Source organism: Dunckerocampus dactyliophorus, chromosome 6 (genome assembly GCF_027744805.1).
Source record: "Dunckerocampus dactyliophorus isolate RoL2022-P2 chromosome 6, RoL_Ddac_1.1, whole genome shotgun sequence".
NCBI classification, from domain to species: Eukaryota; Metazoa; Chordata; class Actinopteri; order Syngnathiformes; family Syngnathidae; genus Dunckerocampus; species Dunckerocampus dactyliophorus.
Window position 1 is genome coordinate 8,851,124 of NC_072824.1, and position 20,633 is coordinate 8,871,756.

At 39.9% G+C, this 20,633-nt stretch overlaps 1 protein-coding gene across 3 annotated transcripts in view; it reads left to right on the top strand.

Annotated features, from left to right (window-relative positions):
* The window catches only part of inpp4b (inositol polyphosphate-4-phosphatase type II B), a 234,838-nt gene that overhangs the window by 17,306 nt on the left and 196,899 nt on the right, over positions 1–20,633 (top strand). For 2 of the 3 annotated variants that reach the window (XM_054780107.1, XM_054780106.1), the window contains exons 2-3: positions 55–99; positions 11,232–11,350. In XM_054780107.1, coding sequence (XP_054636082.1) covers positions 55–99; positions 11,232–11,350 — 164 coding nt within the window. Of the gene's footprint in view, positions 1–54; positions 100–11,231; positions 11,351–13,848; positions 13,952–20,633 lie in introns of those variants that run through there. The other variant, XM_054780108.1, reaches the window with a different exon arrangement.

Consider the following 20,633-nt stretch of genomic DNA (forward strand, 5'->3'; position numbering starts at 1 on the left):
CCGTTTCTAATACTTTTAGGTGATGATAGTTTGTCTTCTTTATTTCCTTCTCAGGTGTAGTTTGCTCACCCACAAGGCCTCATGTGGAGTTCAGCCTTGGTAAGTGCCATCTTTCTTACTGTTCCACTCATTCTTATTCCTATTGAATCAATGAAACAGAACTGAGCCAACCCTCATCATGCTTTGACCTTTTGCTTTGTGGTGTTAAACACAATTAGCTGATCTGGTCTCGACAATTAAAGCACCAAGTCGGTAAACCAAGCACAAAGAGAGGATCAGAGAGGACTGTTGACACAATGATGAGAGGCTGTCTTGGAACTTTTTTTGTGTGCTTGGAGATAGCCTCATTCATTTTTCATTCTGTCGAGATGTTGGAGTTCTATTTGTGGACTTTCACATGCACTTTTCCCAAAGCAAAAAGAAAAAGCTCAAATGCTGCTTGAGGAATAATGGTTGCACACCGGCTACATTTCATTTCAAAAGAACTGTTCATAAAAGAAAGAGTACCGCAAATGCTCCAATTAATGCCTCTATTCAGTGAACTGCCTAGTGTCCTAACGTCCCCAGGTGTGTGGTGTACAAATCAAATCATCTAACAAAAGCATGCACAGCTTTGGCTGTAGGCAACCTCCTGATCATGTCCTTTTATTAACTCTACAAGATGTCAGTAGCTGCTTTTTAGGTATCATGAGTGGGCAGCGCGCAGCAGCTTTATCTACCTCTGCATGCACTTCAGTTTGCAAATCAGTTTGCTCCTTGCCGCTGTTACAACATTGGTTCTGTTGCTGTTGAAATACCTGTATACGTGTTAATAAATGAGCATACGGTCAAAGAGAGCTACATTTTCCTTTCTACTTTGTTCATGCACTCTACAACATTATTAAAGTAAAAAAAAAAATAACCCCAGCTTGGAGCAGGGGATGAAAATGGTAAAGAATGCAGAAACATGCAAATACTGTATATACACTGTATTTTTGGAGTAGATACAATCAGAGGAACAAGTTCAGCCTATTTAAATGTACTATCAGATAATTGTGTATGTCCAATGTTTACACTTGGGTGGTTAACACCATTTGCATGTAAATTGTCTGTCATAGCTGACATATCAAATGTAAAGAGTCTCCGTTACCGTTAGGACTCTTCTGCTGCAAACAGTAAAATCCCTCTTTCCTTCCTCCTCGTCCAACTGTACATGTCTCTCAACGGGCTTCCCTCCTCGTTTCCCTCTGTCACCCTCACTTATTTCCTCTTCCTGTCGCCTCGGCCCAGCCAGCGTTGTAATAGCGCTGACCTCAAGGGGTCACTCGGAGTGTCATATCCCAGTCAAGAAAAGCCAGTGAGGCCACGCATGGTTGCTCAGCCAAGTCCCATTGCAGTGACTGGTCTTTAAGTATAGCCGGGCAGGAAGGCAAGCCGCCCCCCCGCCCTCTCGCCCAGACCCTCTGGCTTGCCCCCTTCAGCTGAATGATGGCCGTACTTAGCAAGCTATCTGCACGACCCCATCTTCCATGTGCAGAATAGGAAATAATGAAAGGAAATAATCATGACATAATAAAACAAATTTACAGCAAGAATCAAAACATGCATCTCTTTGACAACCATTCTTATCATTGATTGTCAAAATACCCATCTAAAATATTTTTTGTAGTTTTTAATTATTATTGTCATATTTATTGTAATTATTATGGTAATTACTTTTGCTTATTATTTTTTTAATTTAAAATTCTGGTGTAAAGTGCATGTCGGACCGTTTACACTGTTTTTCATGACAGAACCTTTGTCAGCGTCATTAATTCGTTCCAGAAGGTCCAACTCAGACCGAAATGGACGTTAATCAAATCATTTTTCCCATAAGAAATAATGTAAATCTAATTAATCCATTCCAGAAAGCCAAAAATGTTGCCACAAAACACGTTTTTATAGATTTACATGCAGAAAACAATTCCAAATGCATATATATACATACAAATGATGAATGAAAGGGATAAATGAACATTTAAGGTTACTTTGACCTTCTATGAAGACGTGATTCTTCATGTGACCAACAACAGGAAGGTTGTGGTGGTTGATCTCGCTGCAATCCATCGTGTCTTCAATGAAGGCAAAAGTAACCTTAAATGTTCATTTATCCCTTTCATTCCTCATTTATATTTACTTAGAATTGTTTTCTGCATGTAAAACTAGAATTGTAAAACTATAAAAACGTGTTTTTTTTCTTTTTTTGCTTTTTTTCTTGCCGTCTACTTGGAAGGACGTACATGGTGGGAGCTCTGTTGAAGACACTGGAAATGTTTACTATTTTGGTGCTTTCCTGACTGCACTTGACGAACACACGATCAGCACTGTTTGCTGACTCAACCAACCTTAACTTGAAATAGGCGAGAGGTACTGATTCCTTGAAATAAACAAGTCAAAATAACTGGCTAACTGCTGAAGTTGAAAGCGATTGCCTAGCAACAATGTCAAACACAAAGCAAAATGACACTGGCCCTGGAATTACGGCTGTCGGATGAGAAGGAGGACTTTGAAGATATTACAAGCATTGGGGAAGGAGAAGAATGACACACAATAGCATAATGTTCCATGAATAGAGCGAGAAACCGCGAGTCTGCAATCACAAACAATGCAAAAATCTACAAATGAAAGTGTGGACATAACATTTCTGGAAGCAGACATCAAACATCAAGGAGTTGCAAGATGAAAATGCTGACTTGTGTGCTGCTCTTAAGGAGGTTAGCGCCCCTATAGAAGAAAACAAAGCATTATGCAATGATATCAAGATTCTGAAGGACGATATTAAATAATTATTGGAAGACAATGCTCCCTTGCTCTCTACTTTTAAGGAAGATAAAAATCCTAGGGAAGAGAATAGAGCATTATGCAAGGATGTTAGGGCTCTGCAGGATGATATCAAGGCACTACTGAAGGATAATGCTGCCATTCGCACCACTCTTGAGGAAGAGAAAGAAGCAAAGGCAAATATGACGAGGCGAATAAGAAATGTAATTGATGAGATGGATCAGAATGCACGAATGAATGATGTGATCCTCACAGGGCTGGTGAAGGATGAAATGTCCATATTAAGGACATGGTTTGATAAGAACAGATTATCCTTGAACTTAAGTAAAACTAAAATAAAGTTATTTGGAAATAGCGGAAAGATACTTACCAAATACAAATAAACGGAGTGAATACTGAAAGAGTGAAAGAAAATACATTTCTGTGGATCATAATAGACGAGAAAATGAGTTGGAAAGCTCATATCAAAAATGTACAACAAAAGGTGGTGAGAAATACTTCAATATTGAACAAAGCAAAATTTGTTCTTGACCAAAAATCACTCCATACTCTGTACTGTTCCTTAGTATTACCATATTTAATGTATTGTGTGGAGATATGGGTAATAATTATAAAGATTCAAGATTCAAGATTCAAGAGAGTTTTATTGTCATGTGCATAGTAAAACAGCAGTTAAAAGCAATCTTCACTCACTCACTGTACTGCAAAAAAGATCTGTGAGGATAATTCATAATGCCAAGTATAGAGAACATACAAACCCTTTATTTTTAAAATCACAGTTATTAAAATTTGCAGATTTAGTATTCTTTCAAACCGCTAGAATAATGTATAAAGTTAATAATAACTTGTTACCCAAAAACCTCATACAGTATTTCTCTATAAGAGAGGAGAAATATAATCTGAGAGGAACATTAAACTTAAAACATTTATATGCAAGAACTACGCTGAAAAGCCACAGCATTTCTGTATGTGGAATTAAATTATGGAATGGATTGAGTAAGGAACTCAAACAATGTACAGAGATGAGCAAATTCAAAAAACAATACAAGCAGTTGATGTTTGCTAAATACAAGGCAGAAGAGTCTTGATCATCACAATGATTGTTCTGTCATGCTTGCTTTTTCATTTTTATTATTTATTAGTTATTATTACACTGATTATTATATCACACATACAACATGGAATGCAGGAAGTGAATAATATGTACTGTACAAGATGTGGAATGGATGGGGGGGTAAGATTAAATAAGCTTTGCTTCTTCATGTGGAACTTGTGAAAGGATGATTAATGAAATGTACTCCATTGAAACCTTCATGCACGTTCAAATAAACTTAAACCAAACCAAACCAAACCAAGATACTGTAGGGCAGTCCAAAACAGAGGAGAACCAGATGGAGTGGATGTTCCTTCAACAAAGCAACAGACTGCCAACTTCCTGCAGTCAAAGGGGATGGATGTAGATATCAACACCATCGACACTTGCATCCCACTATATGGCAGACACAGCATCACACCTGTCATCGTTAAGTTCATCAACAGGGAATTCAAAACTGCACTGCTGAAACAGGGCAAGAAGCTGAGACTGAGAGGCACAAACGTCTATATGAACGAGCATCTGACAAAACGCAATGCCAACATCGCCAAGAAAGCACAAGACTTGAGGAAGCAGGGAAAGATACAAAGCACTAAGAGCACCAACGGTAAAATCTACATCAAGCTAAATGGAGGACCAGAAGAAACAAGAGTGCTTGTTGTCAAACATATCAACGATCTGATCAACGATCATGTTACTATGACAATAAAAATAATGGGAGGATGTCATTGTGCAAGGGCCTGCTCAACAAAGTACTAAATGAGGAACTCATGTAAATACATTCAAGGACAGGCACAGTACAACACCAAAGACGGCAGGATATATATATATATAAATATACTTGTGTATATATACAAGGTGTGCCAAAAAAATGCATGCACACTTTAAATCATTGTAAACTAGTTGTTTATTATAATTTGTTCAATTTTCAAAATGTAATGGAATCTCAAACGGACGTCCCTTCTGGTCCAGGCACTGCTGGCAACGCGATGCGTTGGAATCGCACGCATCACCAAACAATTCCATTGATATTTGCGTGCGCTCACATTCAATGACTGCGCTCAATTTAGTGACTGCTGCAGATCTCATAGCGTAGACTTTGTCTTTTGGGTGTCCCCATAACAAAAAGTCTAGTGGTGTTAGGTCTGGTGAACGAGGAGGGTATTCGATGAAACCCCTCCCTCCAATCCACCGGTTTGTCAAGGTCTCATCAAGGAAGGATCTGACATTGCGATAGTTTGGGGATGACCCATCTTGCTGAAAATAAAACTCTTCATCTTCAAAGTCTTCTCTATCAATACTTGGCATGACGGACTGTTGCAGCAAGTGAATACATTTTTTGGGACAACCTGTATATGTATTAGCAATTAATGTGATACGAAGAGGGGGTGTAGGATTAAATTAGCTCTGCTTCTTCTTACCCGTCTTCGGACATGTGGAACTGTGAACTGTGACATGAAGCATTCAATGTAATCTGTATGCATGTTCGAAATAAAGTTAACCATAACATTTTTGAGAGTCACCTGTTGATGACATCATAGATGGGCGATGTAACCTAGCTGACTTCCAGTCCCAGTTGCCATCTTGTTACTAGCTAATAGGATCTTAACAAGGACGTTTTGTAATAAAAAAAAAAAAACATTAAAAACACAGTTGGACTCACGCAGCGTATATAACACGACAAGATGTGTGCCATGTTTTACACTAACCGGAGAATGCATGCAAACTGAGGCAAAATGATGGTGTAAATTTCCCATTTTAACTGAACACACTAACCAGGGCGGATGCTAACTGAGGTTTCACTGTATAATAGAATTTACAACAGCGTTCAACCAGGTAAGTCCCAAAGAGCGAAAGGTCGATTGTGATTGACGGTTTGGTGACTTCTGGTCTAGACGCTGAAAAAGGGCGGTCTTGTTTTAAAAAATGCGTGGGTTTTTTTTGGTCTCTAAAATGAAATTGCTGGTTAAATGGGCACCCAAAAGAATTTTATCCATTTTTAGTTCAATCTAAATTCAGTTTGATGAGCCAGAATGGAAGCGCAAACCTCCGTGTGTTGGTCATCTTCCACGAACCAGGAAGTAGCTAACAAACATTCTAGTAATTCTAGTTATATGTGGTTGACCTTTGCAGCAGCAACCTATAATCCATGTTCTCCCTTTTACTTTCACTTGAAAGCAGACTCTCCATCCTATATAACATAATATCATGTGTTTCTCCAATGTATTCCGAGCATGCAGCCAAACAAATCTGGGGTGTTCCGTGTTAGGATTCAGAGCCAGCGACCACATCAAACTGTACAGAAGATATTTACAACGCAGGGCAGAGGAGCAATATAAGATACACACAGAAAAGATTTAAACACAGAAAAATCATGTCTCTCATTAGTTTGGAAACCTCAAGCAAACATGTGGGCCGCTTTTGCTGGGGAATTCTTGGGTCACGCCAGACAAAACTCCACCAACTGAGAGCGCCTTTAACGAGCAGCAAAGTCTAAACATCATTACATTTATATTTTAAATACAAATACCACTCATCAAGTCCCGCTCCACTGCATTCTTTTTATGACTAAAAAGTGCCTGCTTCAGTTGATGTCGACACACATAACCGTTGGCTTTTGTCCACATGAAATATGAGAGCCGAAGAGGAAAAATCTGACCGTTAATGTTGACATTTGGAATCTTCCAAATGAAAGCATGACAGTATCAATCTAAATTCTAACACAGCAACTGACAGCAGGCACCCATTTCATTCTTTTTTTAGATTGTTAGCCACTGCATGTACAAAAGCTTTCTTGTCAATTTTGAAATTAGCACAGCATCTCATTTAAAATACACACAAATGGAGGAAAACAATGTCAGCAAACTGCCGAGGTTGAAAAATTATTTATTATCGCAAGGCCTGTCACGATAACATTTTGCTGGGTGATAATTTTCCCACAAATGATTGCAGATAAACAATATTACTGTCAACATTATTTGGAGACCATTTTTTCATTAATGACCAAAAAAAAAAAACCCACAATGAAAATAAAGTAGACTCTCAGTCTCTTTTATCAAAAAATTGCACTTAAATAAAAATGACAATCAATCACAATATTTTTGATTTTGAATCAGTGTCACTTTCGTTATTGTCTGAATTTTGACCAAAAAATGGAGAAAAAACCCGGAAGTACTCTGAAGGCTGTTTGAAGGCTGTTCCAAGACCCCACTTTGGTAAGGCTGACCACATCTCTATATTCCTTTATCCAACATACAGACAACTTCTTAAACAAGCTCCCCCTGTACGTACAGCAGTTAAAGTGTGGAATGAAGAAACTGATCAAGTACTTCAGGACTGCTTTGGCTGCACAAACTGGGATGTGTTTAAAACTGCAGCGGGGAGGGAAGATTGTACTGTTGATTTGGATGAATATGCTTCTGCTGTTACTGGCTACATTAGCACATGTATAGAGACTGTTACCACCACCAAGTATTACAGAAAATACCCTAACCAAAAACAGTGGATGAACTGTGATGTAAGGGCTAAGCTACGTGCTCGTTCGACTGCATTTGTCATGGGCACCGCTGATGACTACAAAAAGGCCAGATATGACCTGAGGAGGTCCATTCGGGAGGCCAAAAGACAGTACAGACAGAAGCTGGAGGGCTACTATTCCACCTCAGACCCTCGGCGCATGTGGGCGGGGCTCCAGCACATCACAGACTATCGACAGCAGAGTAGCGTAGCCACGTCCAGCCAAACCACACTTCCTGATGAGTTGAATGAGTTCTATGCCCGCTTTGACACCCAAACTCCTGATGAGCAGAGAGGGTGGCTGAACCTGGGGAGCACACAGGACTCACCTCTCATGGTGACATCAGCTGATGTGCGCAGGGTTCTAAACAAAACAAACCCACGAAAAGCAGCAGGGCCAGACAACATCTCAGGACGTGCACTTCGGGTTTGCTCATCAGAGCTAGCTGATGTGCTTGCTGACATATTTAACCTGTCGCTTGCACAAGCATCTGTACCGACCTGCTTTAAGTCCACCACCATAGTGCCCGTACCCAAGAAGAGCAACGTGACCTGCTTGAATGACTATCGCCCTATAGCACTCACTCCTATTGTTATGAAGTGCTTTGAAAGATTAGTCATGACCCACATCAAAAAGAGCATCCCGGCGGCAACTGTGGACCCTCTACAGTTTGCATATCGCCAGAACCGGTCCACGGATGATGCAGTCAACACTGCCATCCACACAGCCCTTTCTCACCTACAGGGCCAGGACACATACGTCAGAATGCTATTTATAGACTATAGCTCTGCTTTTAATACAGTCTGCCCCCACAAACTCACAAATAAGCTCCTCACACTTGGCCTGTCTCCCTCCCTCTGTAACTGGGTGTTTAACTTTCTCACAGGCAGGCCCCAGTCAGTCAGAGTCCACAACCGCACATCCAGCTCAAGAATTGTGAGCACTGGGACCCCACAGGGGTGTGTGCTGAGTCCACTCCTCTACACGCTCTTCACCTACGATTGCGTGGCCTCCCAGAACAACACCAGCATCATTAAATTTGCGGATGACACTACAGTCATCGGACTGTTCACTGGTGGTGTTGAAACATCATACAGAAGAGAGGTGGCGGACCTCATAGCTTGGTGTCGTGATAACAATCTCCTTCTCAATACAGATAAGACTAAAGAGATGATCATTGACCCAAGAACAAGGGAAAAGGAGCCGCATAGACCCCTGTTTATTGATGAGACTGAGGTGGAGAGGGTGAAAACCTTCAAGTTCCTTGGCACACACATCAGCGAGGACCTCACCTGGTCTCACAACACCCAACAAATTATGAAGAAGTCCCAAAGGAGACTGTACTTCCTGAGAAGACTGAGGAAATTTGGCATGTCCACCACAATCCTGAGTTGCTTCTACAGATGCACTATCGAAAGTGTCCTTACCGCCTCCATCACTGTTTGGTACGGTAATTGTACAACACGTGATAGGAAGGCACTCCAGCGGGTGATCAAGACCTCACAGAACATTGTTGGGGCAGCCCTCCCCTCACTGCAAGACATTTATAAATCTAGAGTCCTACGAAGAACACACAACCTCATCAAGGACAGCACACATCCACAACACTCATTATTCACACTCCTACCATCAGGCAGACGCTACAGGAGTTTGAAGTCCAGGACCACAAGGCTGGCAAACAGCTTTTACCCACAGGCCATCAGGCTTATCAACGAAGCACTCGCACACGCCGCACGCAACACACGCACACACTCATAGCACTTTATTTATTTATTTATTTATTTATTTATTTGTATTATTTGCTTGTATTAATGTCTCTTCTGTTGTTGTTGCTTAATTTATTGGTATATATGTTTATGTGTTTATGTTTCTTATGTTCTTATTCTTTCTTGTGTTTCCTTTCTTTTCTTGGGAGTATGAACAGAATAAGATTTTCATTGCATGGTATAACTGCTGTTTTACCATGCACATGACAATAAAACTCTTGAATCTTGAAGTTGACATCGTGTGTCAATGCAAACGTCAGCTCATTTGCATTTGATTTACTTTTCGCAATACAGATGGGGAATACGCTGTTTACGTTTAATGAGGTGTAGCATTTTGTTAGAGTTTGGTCAAAGTACATGTTTTGGATGCAGCAAAATATGTTTGGTGCACATTGAGGTGTTAGACTAAGGGAATCACGACAGCCGAAACTTAAGTTCCACCGTTTTGTATTATTTGATTGTCTTTGTTGCAAACTTTTTCATGTCACAAAATGACGACGCGCACACGCGCAACGCGCTGAAATTGACATCAGATGGTGTTTTATACACAACAGGGATGAAGAAAGTATTTGATTGTGTGCGCACGACACACATGCGCCTCACCTCCCCCCACACGCATGCACAAGTCAATACATCGAGGCTGGCAAAGTTATCGAGTTTTTTTTTTTTTATCCATGGTGCGGTTAATTGATTTATTGATTATCGTGACAGGCCTAATTATCGCCCATCCTCCTTATGTCTCTGCCCAAAGTCACAAGTAAACGTGCAAACGTTGGCTTGTTTCGGTTTCCATTTCGGTTATGTTGACAGCTGTTTATCTTGACGTCAGCCAGTCCGAAGGGTGTTGACAGTGTATACATTAGTCCCTCAGTTATCACGGTTAATTAGTTCCAGACCCGACTGTGATAAGTGAATTTCTACGAAATAGGTTTCTTTATTTTTAAATGGAATATTTTCATAGTTACAGCTTAGAAAACCTGTCTACGACCTTTTTACAGTTTCTAACATTATTCATGCCCTCTCGACACTCCTATTACCCAATATAGTTGACATAAGACAGAAAATAAGCCATTGGAGACATCAATAAGACACAATAGAGACTCACATTAGCATTGGGAGTCACATTACCACCAAGCACTTCCTGTGGTGGCTATTGTCTCATCAACATTACTGACACCTAGTGACCAGTGTATGTACTACATATGAGCAACATATTTAAATGTGTCTTCTGAATGCCTTTATGTATACGTAGTTGCATTTTAGTTCATTTAGCCATTTTTATTAAGGAATATGCTTAATTTAGGGCAAAAATACATTATAATTTGGTTTGGTTAAAAGGTTTTTTTTTGTTTTTTTTTTACTAATCGTAGGCCGTATTCGTCCATGAAACAGTGCAGATTTATTAATATATTTAGAAAAACTGTGATAGAATGAAGCCGCACAGCAGTAGCGCCTAATATATAACATCACAAAGAAAAAACATCAGTGTCAGTTGGTAAACTTCACACCTCCCACGGCTCAGATACAGTGGAAGCCTTTTATGTTGACGCCCCTCAGGCTGGCTGACTCACGTCAACAAAAGCGACATAACCGAAAACGGCAGAGACATGAGTGGAATGGGCGATAAAGGATTTGACATGCTTTTCCTCCATTTGCTGCTTAACAATGATGAGGAAGTTGACAATACTACAACACGTCGACATAAACGCAGAGATTTGTCATAGAAATGACTTCTGTCTGTGTCGACCATGTATGTTGACTTTGACTCAAGCGGGCACTTCTTAGTAAAAAGCAGAACATGGTGAACCAGGACTTGATGAGTGGGTCTACATAGACGGGTTGTCGACATAAAGAGTGCCGACTTAAAGGGTTCCACTGTACTACGTCCGAAGGTGAAACATTGTTGGGTCAACACTGGAAGGAAAGGCTGAAAAATGCCTGCTTTTCCAGGTAGCGTAAAACGGGCTGCACCATCTAGGTGTGTTTTAGGTGTTATCTCTGCATCTTGTTTTTGATTTTCACCCTCCTCCCTGCCACCCTCCTCTCCCATGTGTAGCGTGCAAGGACCTGGTGGCGTCAGGTCGAGACGGGAAGCCTAATGCGGTGGTCCAGGTGTCTGTGGTGGACCCTCACAAGCATCAGCTGGTTTCTAGCGTCTGCACAGAGATAGTGGAGGTAAGGAAACCTCACTCTTGGGGTCGCTGTGATCCTGTTCTATTTCCTGTGAGTGGAAATCATACTATTATCTGTCAGCAAGAATTCCATATGCAGTAGATCCCGCTATTCGCAAATGGCAAAAAAGGTGACTAATGCATACAGCCATACAAAGCCCTAAAAATGCCTATTTTAGATATTGTCTGTCCAAAGGACGCTAAACTTTCCTTTTAAATAATCTTTTATAAATTTTCTTCTTAATAATATTATGACTTTATTCTCAAAATTATTCCCATAATATTATAACTTTTTCTCCAACATAATTTTTAGAAAATTATAGCTTTATTTGGTTTTGTTTGTTTGTCATAATATCGGGATTTAAAAAAAATGTTTTTTTTTTATAATATTACAAGATTACTCACTTGGTTAAACATATAATGTATAGTTATGTTTATCTCTTAATATTTTGACTTTATTCTTGTAAAATTATAGCTGTTTTTTGTATTTTTGCTGCTGCTGTTTTTTTTTAGAATTTTAAATTTTAACATTTAATTTTAAACTAGATTTTTAGAATGTGCCACAGGCCAATGAAAAAAACATCCACGGGCCTCAAATGTCCCCCAGACCGCACTGCTCTGAACCCTATAATGTGCCTCACACTTTTTTTTACATCGTAAAATGTATATGTACTCACTACTCATGAATTATAATGAAAAATGATCAAATTTGCTGTGCCTTATGATGATGACGAGCATTCACAGCCAATCAACAGAAAGCATAGTTACAAATGAAAGCGCTAAGTGATTGGCTACATTCAAACCTCACACCAACATTGTGATGTTCTATTTAATCTACAAATTAACAAAGTTTCTTCATATGCTGGTCTTAGCCAGCCCCTTTTACTGGGAACAAAAAAATCTGATATTATATTGCCACCTACTGGTAACACTTTTATTAGCATGCCTGTGTATTTTCATCACTCCAGGTCATTGGATTCTCAGGGCATTGAATTGATCGCAAATGGACTGTTCAGTTTTAGAGGACCTTTTGCCTATCATACAAGCAGGCTTCATCAGTTCATGCTTAATGACTAGATAGGACAACGGTAGTCTGACTAGATGCTATCTGATACGAGAATTGTCCTTTGTAGTCAGACAAAACTGTCCTATCTAGTCTATCTACTAGCTACGCTCAAGTCTGACTAGATAGCACAACTCCATTCTGTCACTAAAGCTGTCCTATTTAGTCAGACTAGGCTGTACTACCTAGTCACTTTATCAGTTAATGCTCAATTACTATGTAGGACAGATGTTGAGACTGGCGACACTCTCAGAAGAGACTCCAGCTCCTCTATCTAGTCAGACTAGAGCTATCTATCGGTTCATGCACAATGACTAGGTAGGACAGATGATGAGACTGGCAACACTCTCAGATGAGACTACAGCTCCTGTATCTAGTCAGACTAGAGCTATCTATCGGTTCATGCACAATGACTAGGTAGGACAGATGATGAGACTGGCAACACTCTCAGATGAGACTACAGCTCCTGTATCTAGTCAGATTAGAGCTGTCCATCAGCTCATGCACAATGACTAGGTAGGACAGCTGTAGTCTGACTGGGTAGGACGGCTCTACTCTGCCCTATTTGAGACGAGAGCTGTTTAGATGGGACAGCTCTGGTTTGATATAGCTGAACCTAGAGCTATCCTATCTAGTCAGGCTGGAGCTCTCCTACCTAGCAATAGGACAGCTGTGGTCTCAGATATATCAGGCTAGAGCTGTCATCCTATCTAGTCAAACTGCAGCTGTCCTACCTAGTCATTGAGCATGAACTGATGAAGCCTGCTCAGGTGAAGTGTTTTGAAAAGCCCAGTTGCGATCGATTCAGTGCCCTGAGAACTATTATAAGCACATATCATTACAAACATGTAGTGTATACTGTACATGCTATGCTCTGTTATTATTTAGAAATGATTACCAACTTAGGGTGAATGAGATGGGTTTTCAGAAAAAAAAGAAGCAGCTATTTTTGCAGAGAAAATGCATGAATGGCCGTGTTTTCCTGCAAATGAAAAATAAATGTAAATTTATTCATTTTGAGGGCATCAGGGACCTACTGTACTGACTTTCCCTGTCCTCTCCGACCTTTTAAAACGCTCCCGTCTTTGGGGGCTTGACAGTGCTTTCGCTACGACAACGACACGCAAGCGGCAACAGCTGCCCTGCTCTTGAACAACCCCCGCCCCCACACACACATACACACACACTCCCCCATACTCTCACACACGTGTACTCTCATTTCTGTATAAGGGGGAAAAAACTCAGACAGTGGAATTATTTTCCTGCTAATCCTGGAAAACAAGCGTCCCATTCAAAGTGAAGTCAAAAGTCCTGCCACAGTAATCGTGTATGCGTGTGTGTGTGTGTGTGCGTGTGTGTCTCTCCATAAGTGTGTGTGCTGGTGGAAAGACAGGATGTGGTAGGATACTGAGTGCTTGCTCAGCCAGCTCTGCAGACAAGTCTCAGTGGCGCTGGAGTTGTGTGATTTCATGGCTGTGAGTGCGAGTGTGATTTGGAGCCGGAGCTGACATTATGGACTGTTTTGGACAATGCAAACACAGGGTAGGTTGATTTGCACACTAGAAGGGTTAGGACACACTTATTCTGTCTTTTATTAGCCTGCGTTGTGTAATAGTGTTGCATTGTCATGCCAACACACTCTTTCATTCCATGTAAACAGTACTAGTCTGAGCGTGCACAGCACTGCAGTCACTCTCACACATCTGCTTTGGATGGAGTCTTGTTAAACGTTAAGACATTTGCTTGTCTTACTCATTTTATACATAAGTAGGTTGTTTACAGTGTTGTACTTCACTCCATTTTCAATTCAATCTGTTACTGGGTAAGAAATATTTAAAGAAATGCACCTGGGAAGATGTTAGGGCAGTTTTATCGTAATTTTCTATTACGATTGTTCTAAGTCTTTCTTGTTTGACACACTTCAGCTAACATTTCCATTTTATATACATATATATATATATATATATATATATATATATATATATATATATATGTATATGTAAATATAATTGGTTACTTTTATTTAACTAAACTGTAGTTTTACTTGAGTGGCGCTCAAGCGTTGTGTATCCCGTCTGGTTCGCCAGGGGCTTGAACCACGGTCCATTGAGTGAGAGTCTAGGCTTTGAGTTAAAAGCCTGAGCTGCCACCACAAGGTCCAGCGTGGCTCTTTAGGCATCAGGAAGTGAGCTTTACCAACGTACTTTCTCACAGCTGGTCACAGCTGGACCTGCTGACCCCCCCGCCCCTTCCAATTGCAAGCATGCAAGCATTCATGGCAGGCTGGGGCAGTGCCTTCCCAGATCCAGCAGAAGGCACTGTTTTCTTTTCTTTCTTACCCTTTTCAACCTCCAATAAAAATGAAATTTCCCATCGTAAATAATGGAAATAGAAATGATATTTTCTCAGATTATACTTTTGCCATCCATCCAAACATCATAATTGTCATACAAGTGTAAAAATAAGTTCAACACAATAGTAAAACCTACCAACAATAAAATACGGCATAACACAATGGTCATGTTACTCCAAGGCGCCACACGGATACCAGATTAACATTCCCTATTGCTATACAAGTGTAAAAAGAAGTTAGCCACTGGTAATAGGAAGTAAGTACGTGTGTGTAGTCATCTTATCCTCTTGGTCTTCTCCTTATGTCCCCTGTGGATGCTGATCCTTTTTTGGGAATAAATACCACTAACAAGCCCCATGAAGCCAAAGAAAAAGCACAAGAAACACATCTTGCCACTATTTCCCGCTCACATTTGGAATTATATAACCTTTTACTCTGTGTTGTATATGGAATACATAGTAGTTTCATTAGCGTGTTCTTGTTCCTGTCAGCTCTCTGTCCAGCAGAAAGCATCAGGGAAAACCTGGAACAGGAACAGGAACAAGACAAGAGCAATTGTGTTGATTGATGATGGCTTTTTTGCCTTATGACTGAAATATGATATCGGTTGTGATGTGAGGAAGTACTTTTTCCTGGTATGTTGGTGCCTCACTAATGTATTTTCCTATGAAAACATCATGAAGCTATCTAACATGAGGCTTTATTAACGTGTGTGGCCATCAGGGAAAGTGTGTGTGTCTGTATTTGAATACAAGGCCAAGTTCCTCTGTGCATGCCTGTGTGTGCGTGTGTGTCTGCGCCCCTGACACTCCCGGGATGTCTGCTCTCAACAGCTGCCATCAGCGTGCATGAAAGCTGTACGCGTACGAGTGCACGGCTGTACGATTTCAAGATCAATGATGGTATGTAACAGGTGCTACACGCTTCACGCTCCTCCTCTTCTCCATTCATGACATGACTGGAACATGATAGCATTTAATCACCTGACATTTGGACCTCAATGCTCTTTTGTTGGAACTGACGTCTGCTGATGTTTAAGTAGAAAAGACAATGGCAAGTAGTCAAACGCTAAGTCTGATTCAACAGTCAAATGTACTTAACATGGTTGAATAATGCTGATGCTCCATAGAAGCAGTGCAGGCTATGTTACGTTACATTTTGCGATGTTACATTATGGTTCATGTTATGTTGCAAAATACGATATATATCCCGATATTTTTTCCGCAAAGTGAGTTTGAGCCAAAAATCAAAGCCAAATATGCCTGACAAGTGGTTTTGTTAAAATAAACGCTTAACATGAGTATGTTTTTTAAAGTTTTAAAGCTATATGCAAGATGCACATGAAATCTTATCTAAAAATAGCTACTAAAATAAAGTAGGCCATTCTCTTTTTGAAATAAATGTAGAAAAAGTCAAATACAATCTTTTTTTTAATAACAACAAACCTTTAGCTATGCTTAAATCCTCAGCTAATAACAAAAGAAGAATATATGAAGGAGTGCTCGGTTTAAGAGGAAATTTTAAAATGTCAGCAACTCAAACATACTTTTAAATTGAACAGTAGTATTTTTTAGGTAAACCTTTTTAGAGGATACAAGCATGTACAGTAGACGCCCCTACAACGTAAATAATCCGTTCCGAGAACCTTTATGTTATAGGGATTTTATGTTATACGAAGCGTAAAATACATGTAAATAGCCTAATCCGTTCCAAGATCTTCCCAAACTCACACCTTTGGCATTCAAAGTCCACCAAATATGGTGGGAAAATATAAGAAAACGTTAGCATAAACATAGTAGAGTAACATTCCAATATAAAATAAGGTAATAAATAAGATTACTGTAAATGAATAAAACTGAAAAACAAAAACAATCCTACCGTTCACGAGATGTCTTGATCAGGAGCGCAAGTGGAGGCAGGAAGGAGGAGGAGGACTAGCCTTAAAGAGTCTAAGAGTCAGCTGGTCTCACAGACAAACGCATACGCACTACACGATAATGCTGTGTGCAAAGTTTTAATTTGTAACTTAACTTAATTGTTTAGGTTAGTTTCAGGGGGACTACGAAGAGGAAGGAAGTTGAAGGAAGCCTGTCTCTCACACAAACGTGCTGTATAAGTCAGCCAATGAGATGAGAGCGTAGGCGGTGCCCCGATAATCAACCAATGAGATGAGAGCGGAGGCGGTGCCCCGAAAATCAGCCAATGAGAGCATGAAGCGTCAGAAGGCGTCACAAAGTGTTAGTCTGAACTTGCACCAACTTGAGGCATTAATAAAGTTGATTTAAAAAAAAAAAAACTTGCACCGGCTTGATGCTTTATGTTATATAGAATTTAAATTCTTTACGTTCAGTGGAATTTACGTAAAAGGAGGTTTATGTTATGCGAGGTACTACTGTACTTATTTTGTGCCAGGAACACCAACCTGTCAACTGCATCAGGTTTGGCAACTGTCCATCCTTGTACATTTGCGACATTTGAGAGGCTAAGCTCGCTGGACATCATGAGTTCAGTGTTTTCAGCAGGTTTTTAAAGCCGTTTTGCGCTGTTGCAACGAAGACCATACCTTTAGCAATGTGATAGGACACCGCTTTGTGTTGTGGCAGGAGTCGTGCAGCCAGCACACAGCTTCACACATTCCTCATTTTGGAAGTTTGTGCCAAGATTTAAGGTGGCGAAAAATATTTTTTTATGTTCTGAATTCAAAGTACCTCCAAATGACTGACCTATGACGGAGTATTTGGCCCACATCCTGACTAATTCTTCCACCGCAGACGCTGTTGCTTCGACTGAGCAGCCGGGCTTCTGCTCCACGCCTCCTCCCTCCTTTTGCATGCACGGAGGGGAGCGGGCCAGGAGCTCACACACAGTGCAGAGAGATGCGGGAGATACAGCGCCAATCCAGTCTACATGGATATGAACAATATGGCTGCTTTTGATATCGTGCTTAAAGTAAATATCGACATATAAAAAATATCGATATATCGCCCAGCCCACGTGTATTCCATTGTCACAGTCCGTAAATATTTACATAGTGAATTTCATTACGCGTTGTTTGTGAGAAAGTGTTATAATGCGATGCAACGTTTTAATGTTATGTTGTGGAACGTATTTCATTCATTATTTCATGCATTAGGTTGCCTTTCATTCCATCAGGTTCCGTTTTGCCGGCCTTTGCGCATGATGCATGGCTTTATAAAACTTTGTTTTGTTGTATTATGCTTCGTTACATTATGTTCCATTACGGTATGTTCCTCAATGTTGGCATGTGGCAGTTGCAAGGAAGACTCAAGGTTTGGTCTCATGCAGAGCTTTATTCTCCAACTGCACACTACAAAACTTGACAAAGAATGAACATCTCCTTTCTGGCGCTAACACTTGCACGCCCAAACCTGGACTCTCGGCACGCCCCAGTCGACTCCCGACTGGGTGAGAGACATGCCCCCTCGTGTCCACCACATGCAGGCCTTTGCACTTGATGCGTAACATAGCCTATTGTATTTTTGTACATCACGTAAGGTTTTATTGTTCGATTGCGTTCAATTACATCATGTTCCATAATGTTATGTTGTGGGATTTATTTCAGTTACATTTTCCAACTGACTTTGTGACAAGTGTGTTATGCTAGTTACGTTGCGTTTCATTATATCATGTTTTGTAATTTTTAGCAGCCTTTGCGCATGATACATTATGTATTTTAGTATCTTATGTAACAAGAGATTCTAATATCAGGCTGTGATTTGTTCATGTTCACATGGCCAGGATGACACCACACATACAGTACAAGCCCACCTCCTTTGCGCTTACCACAGGCTCTTTTGTTCCTGGCCGCTCTGACTGTACTGAAGTCGGCTAGCTCCTCACGTTAGCCTCTGGGACGCTAGGTGCCATTCAGTGAAGCACAAATAAGCTGCACTCCCTGAAGGTCTTGACATTCTTGCCAGCGCGTCCATCTTGCTCAGCAGTGAATTCACGTTTCCAATGATAATAGAAGGTACCGAAGGCTTGAATCTCCACTTCCTTACAAGCCGCTTAGATTTCATCTTAGCCCCGCGCTGCCGCCGCGATATCAATGGGTAGACAGGCAATCACACCGATGCCGAACGTCGCTGTCATGACACTTAAAAATGTGCTTGAATAAACAGAGCTGCTTGAAAGGCAGCCGCTCGTGGCAGTGGTGTTAATTCCACGACATACATACATACATACATACATACATACATACATAAATATATACATACATACATACATACATACATACATAAATATATACAGTACATATACATACATACATACATACATACATACATACATACATACATACATAAATATATACATACATACATACATACATACATACATACATAAATATATACATACATACATACATACATACATACATACATAAATATATACATACATACATACATACATAAATATATACAGTACATATACATACATACATACATACATACATACTTACATACATACATACTTACATACATAGCTACATACATACATACATAGATGGATAGATAGAGATATACTTTGTTACTCTCAGAAATTCACATTTCCAGCAGCTCTGCAAATATGTCATAATAAACTTAATCACAAAATAAAACAACCAAGGCAGGACATGAGAGATACAAAAAAGAAAAAAATAGAATAAGAATAAATAAATAAATCCGGAACAGATCAACAGATCACTTCAAATTTGTGGTGCAACATGCATAATAAATAATAATATATATGCAGTATATACGTATATGAGTAATAATCATGCAAAATGTTATGCTGTTGACATTAGGCAAAAAGATAAAACATTCTTTCATGTTTTTCAGGTGCCCAGTGAGTCTGGTACAGTATATACACTGTATGTGTGTGTGTAATCATCACAGCCATTGTAGCAAACAAACACACACCCTCTGAAATGGCCCAAATTGGCCACTTTGCCAAGGTTTGTGACCTTAAATGGCCAAAAACCTTGGAGGAGAGAGGAGCTGTGAGTGTGTGTTGACCACTTGTACGACTGTTGGTCTGTGTGTGTGTGTGTGTGTGTGTGTGTGTGTGTCAATGCAGACAGGCTTAACACTTGAGCTCATCTCAGCTTGTCAGAAGAAGCTTCACACACAGCAGACGCTGCCAAACATGCTGGTAAGCTTCAATGAGACCTATTCACTGTGCCAGCCAGCGTGTGTGTGTGTGTGTGTGTGTACGTGTGTGTGTGTTTACCTGCACAGACCATAAGTATAATGCGTCTTTCTCCAATGAGCTAAGTAAACCTAACTGGCTTCATGTGATTCTAGAGAAGCATTAGGACGTATTTATTGCATCTTGGCCATCATGTGATAGATTTAGGAGCAATTAGTAGTGTTAGCGACATGCAAACATGTATTATTCTGTGTTTGATTGTACTGTAATTGTGCCTCTTTCAGTACTTCACTGTGAAATAATGTTATGCACACATTATTCGGGGTGATCTAATGATAATATAATAAGTATTTGTTAAGCAAGGGTGATATTGCAGGTATAAATTAAAGTCAGATGTTTTTAAGACATGTTGGTATAATGCAATATTTAAATACTGTATTATGAGAAATATATCAATTTGTGTGAATATTTTTAATGAGAAAAATATTTTTATTGCAGCTAGTTTCTCATCACATATCAACGTACATACAGTACATCCCACCATATTCGTGAGTCAACTTTTGCGACTAAAAAAATTTGCGGATTTATGACGAAAATGTTTTTAGTGTGGAAATCTGCCCATTTATTATGTAAGGAGTATATAAGTTTTTTTCATGCAGAAACTCATCTCATTCAACCTAAGTTGGAAATAATTCATAAATATGTGATAATCAAACATCAAAT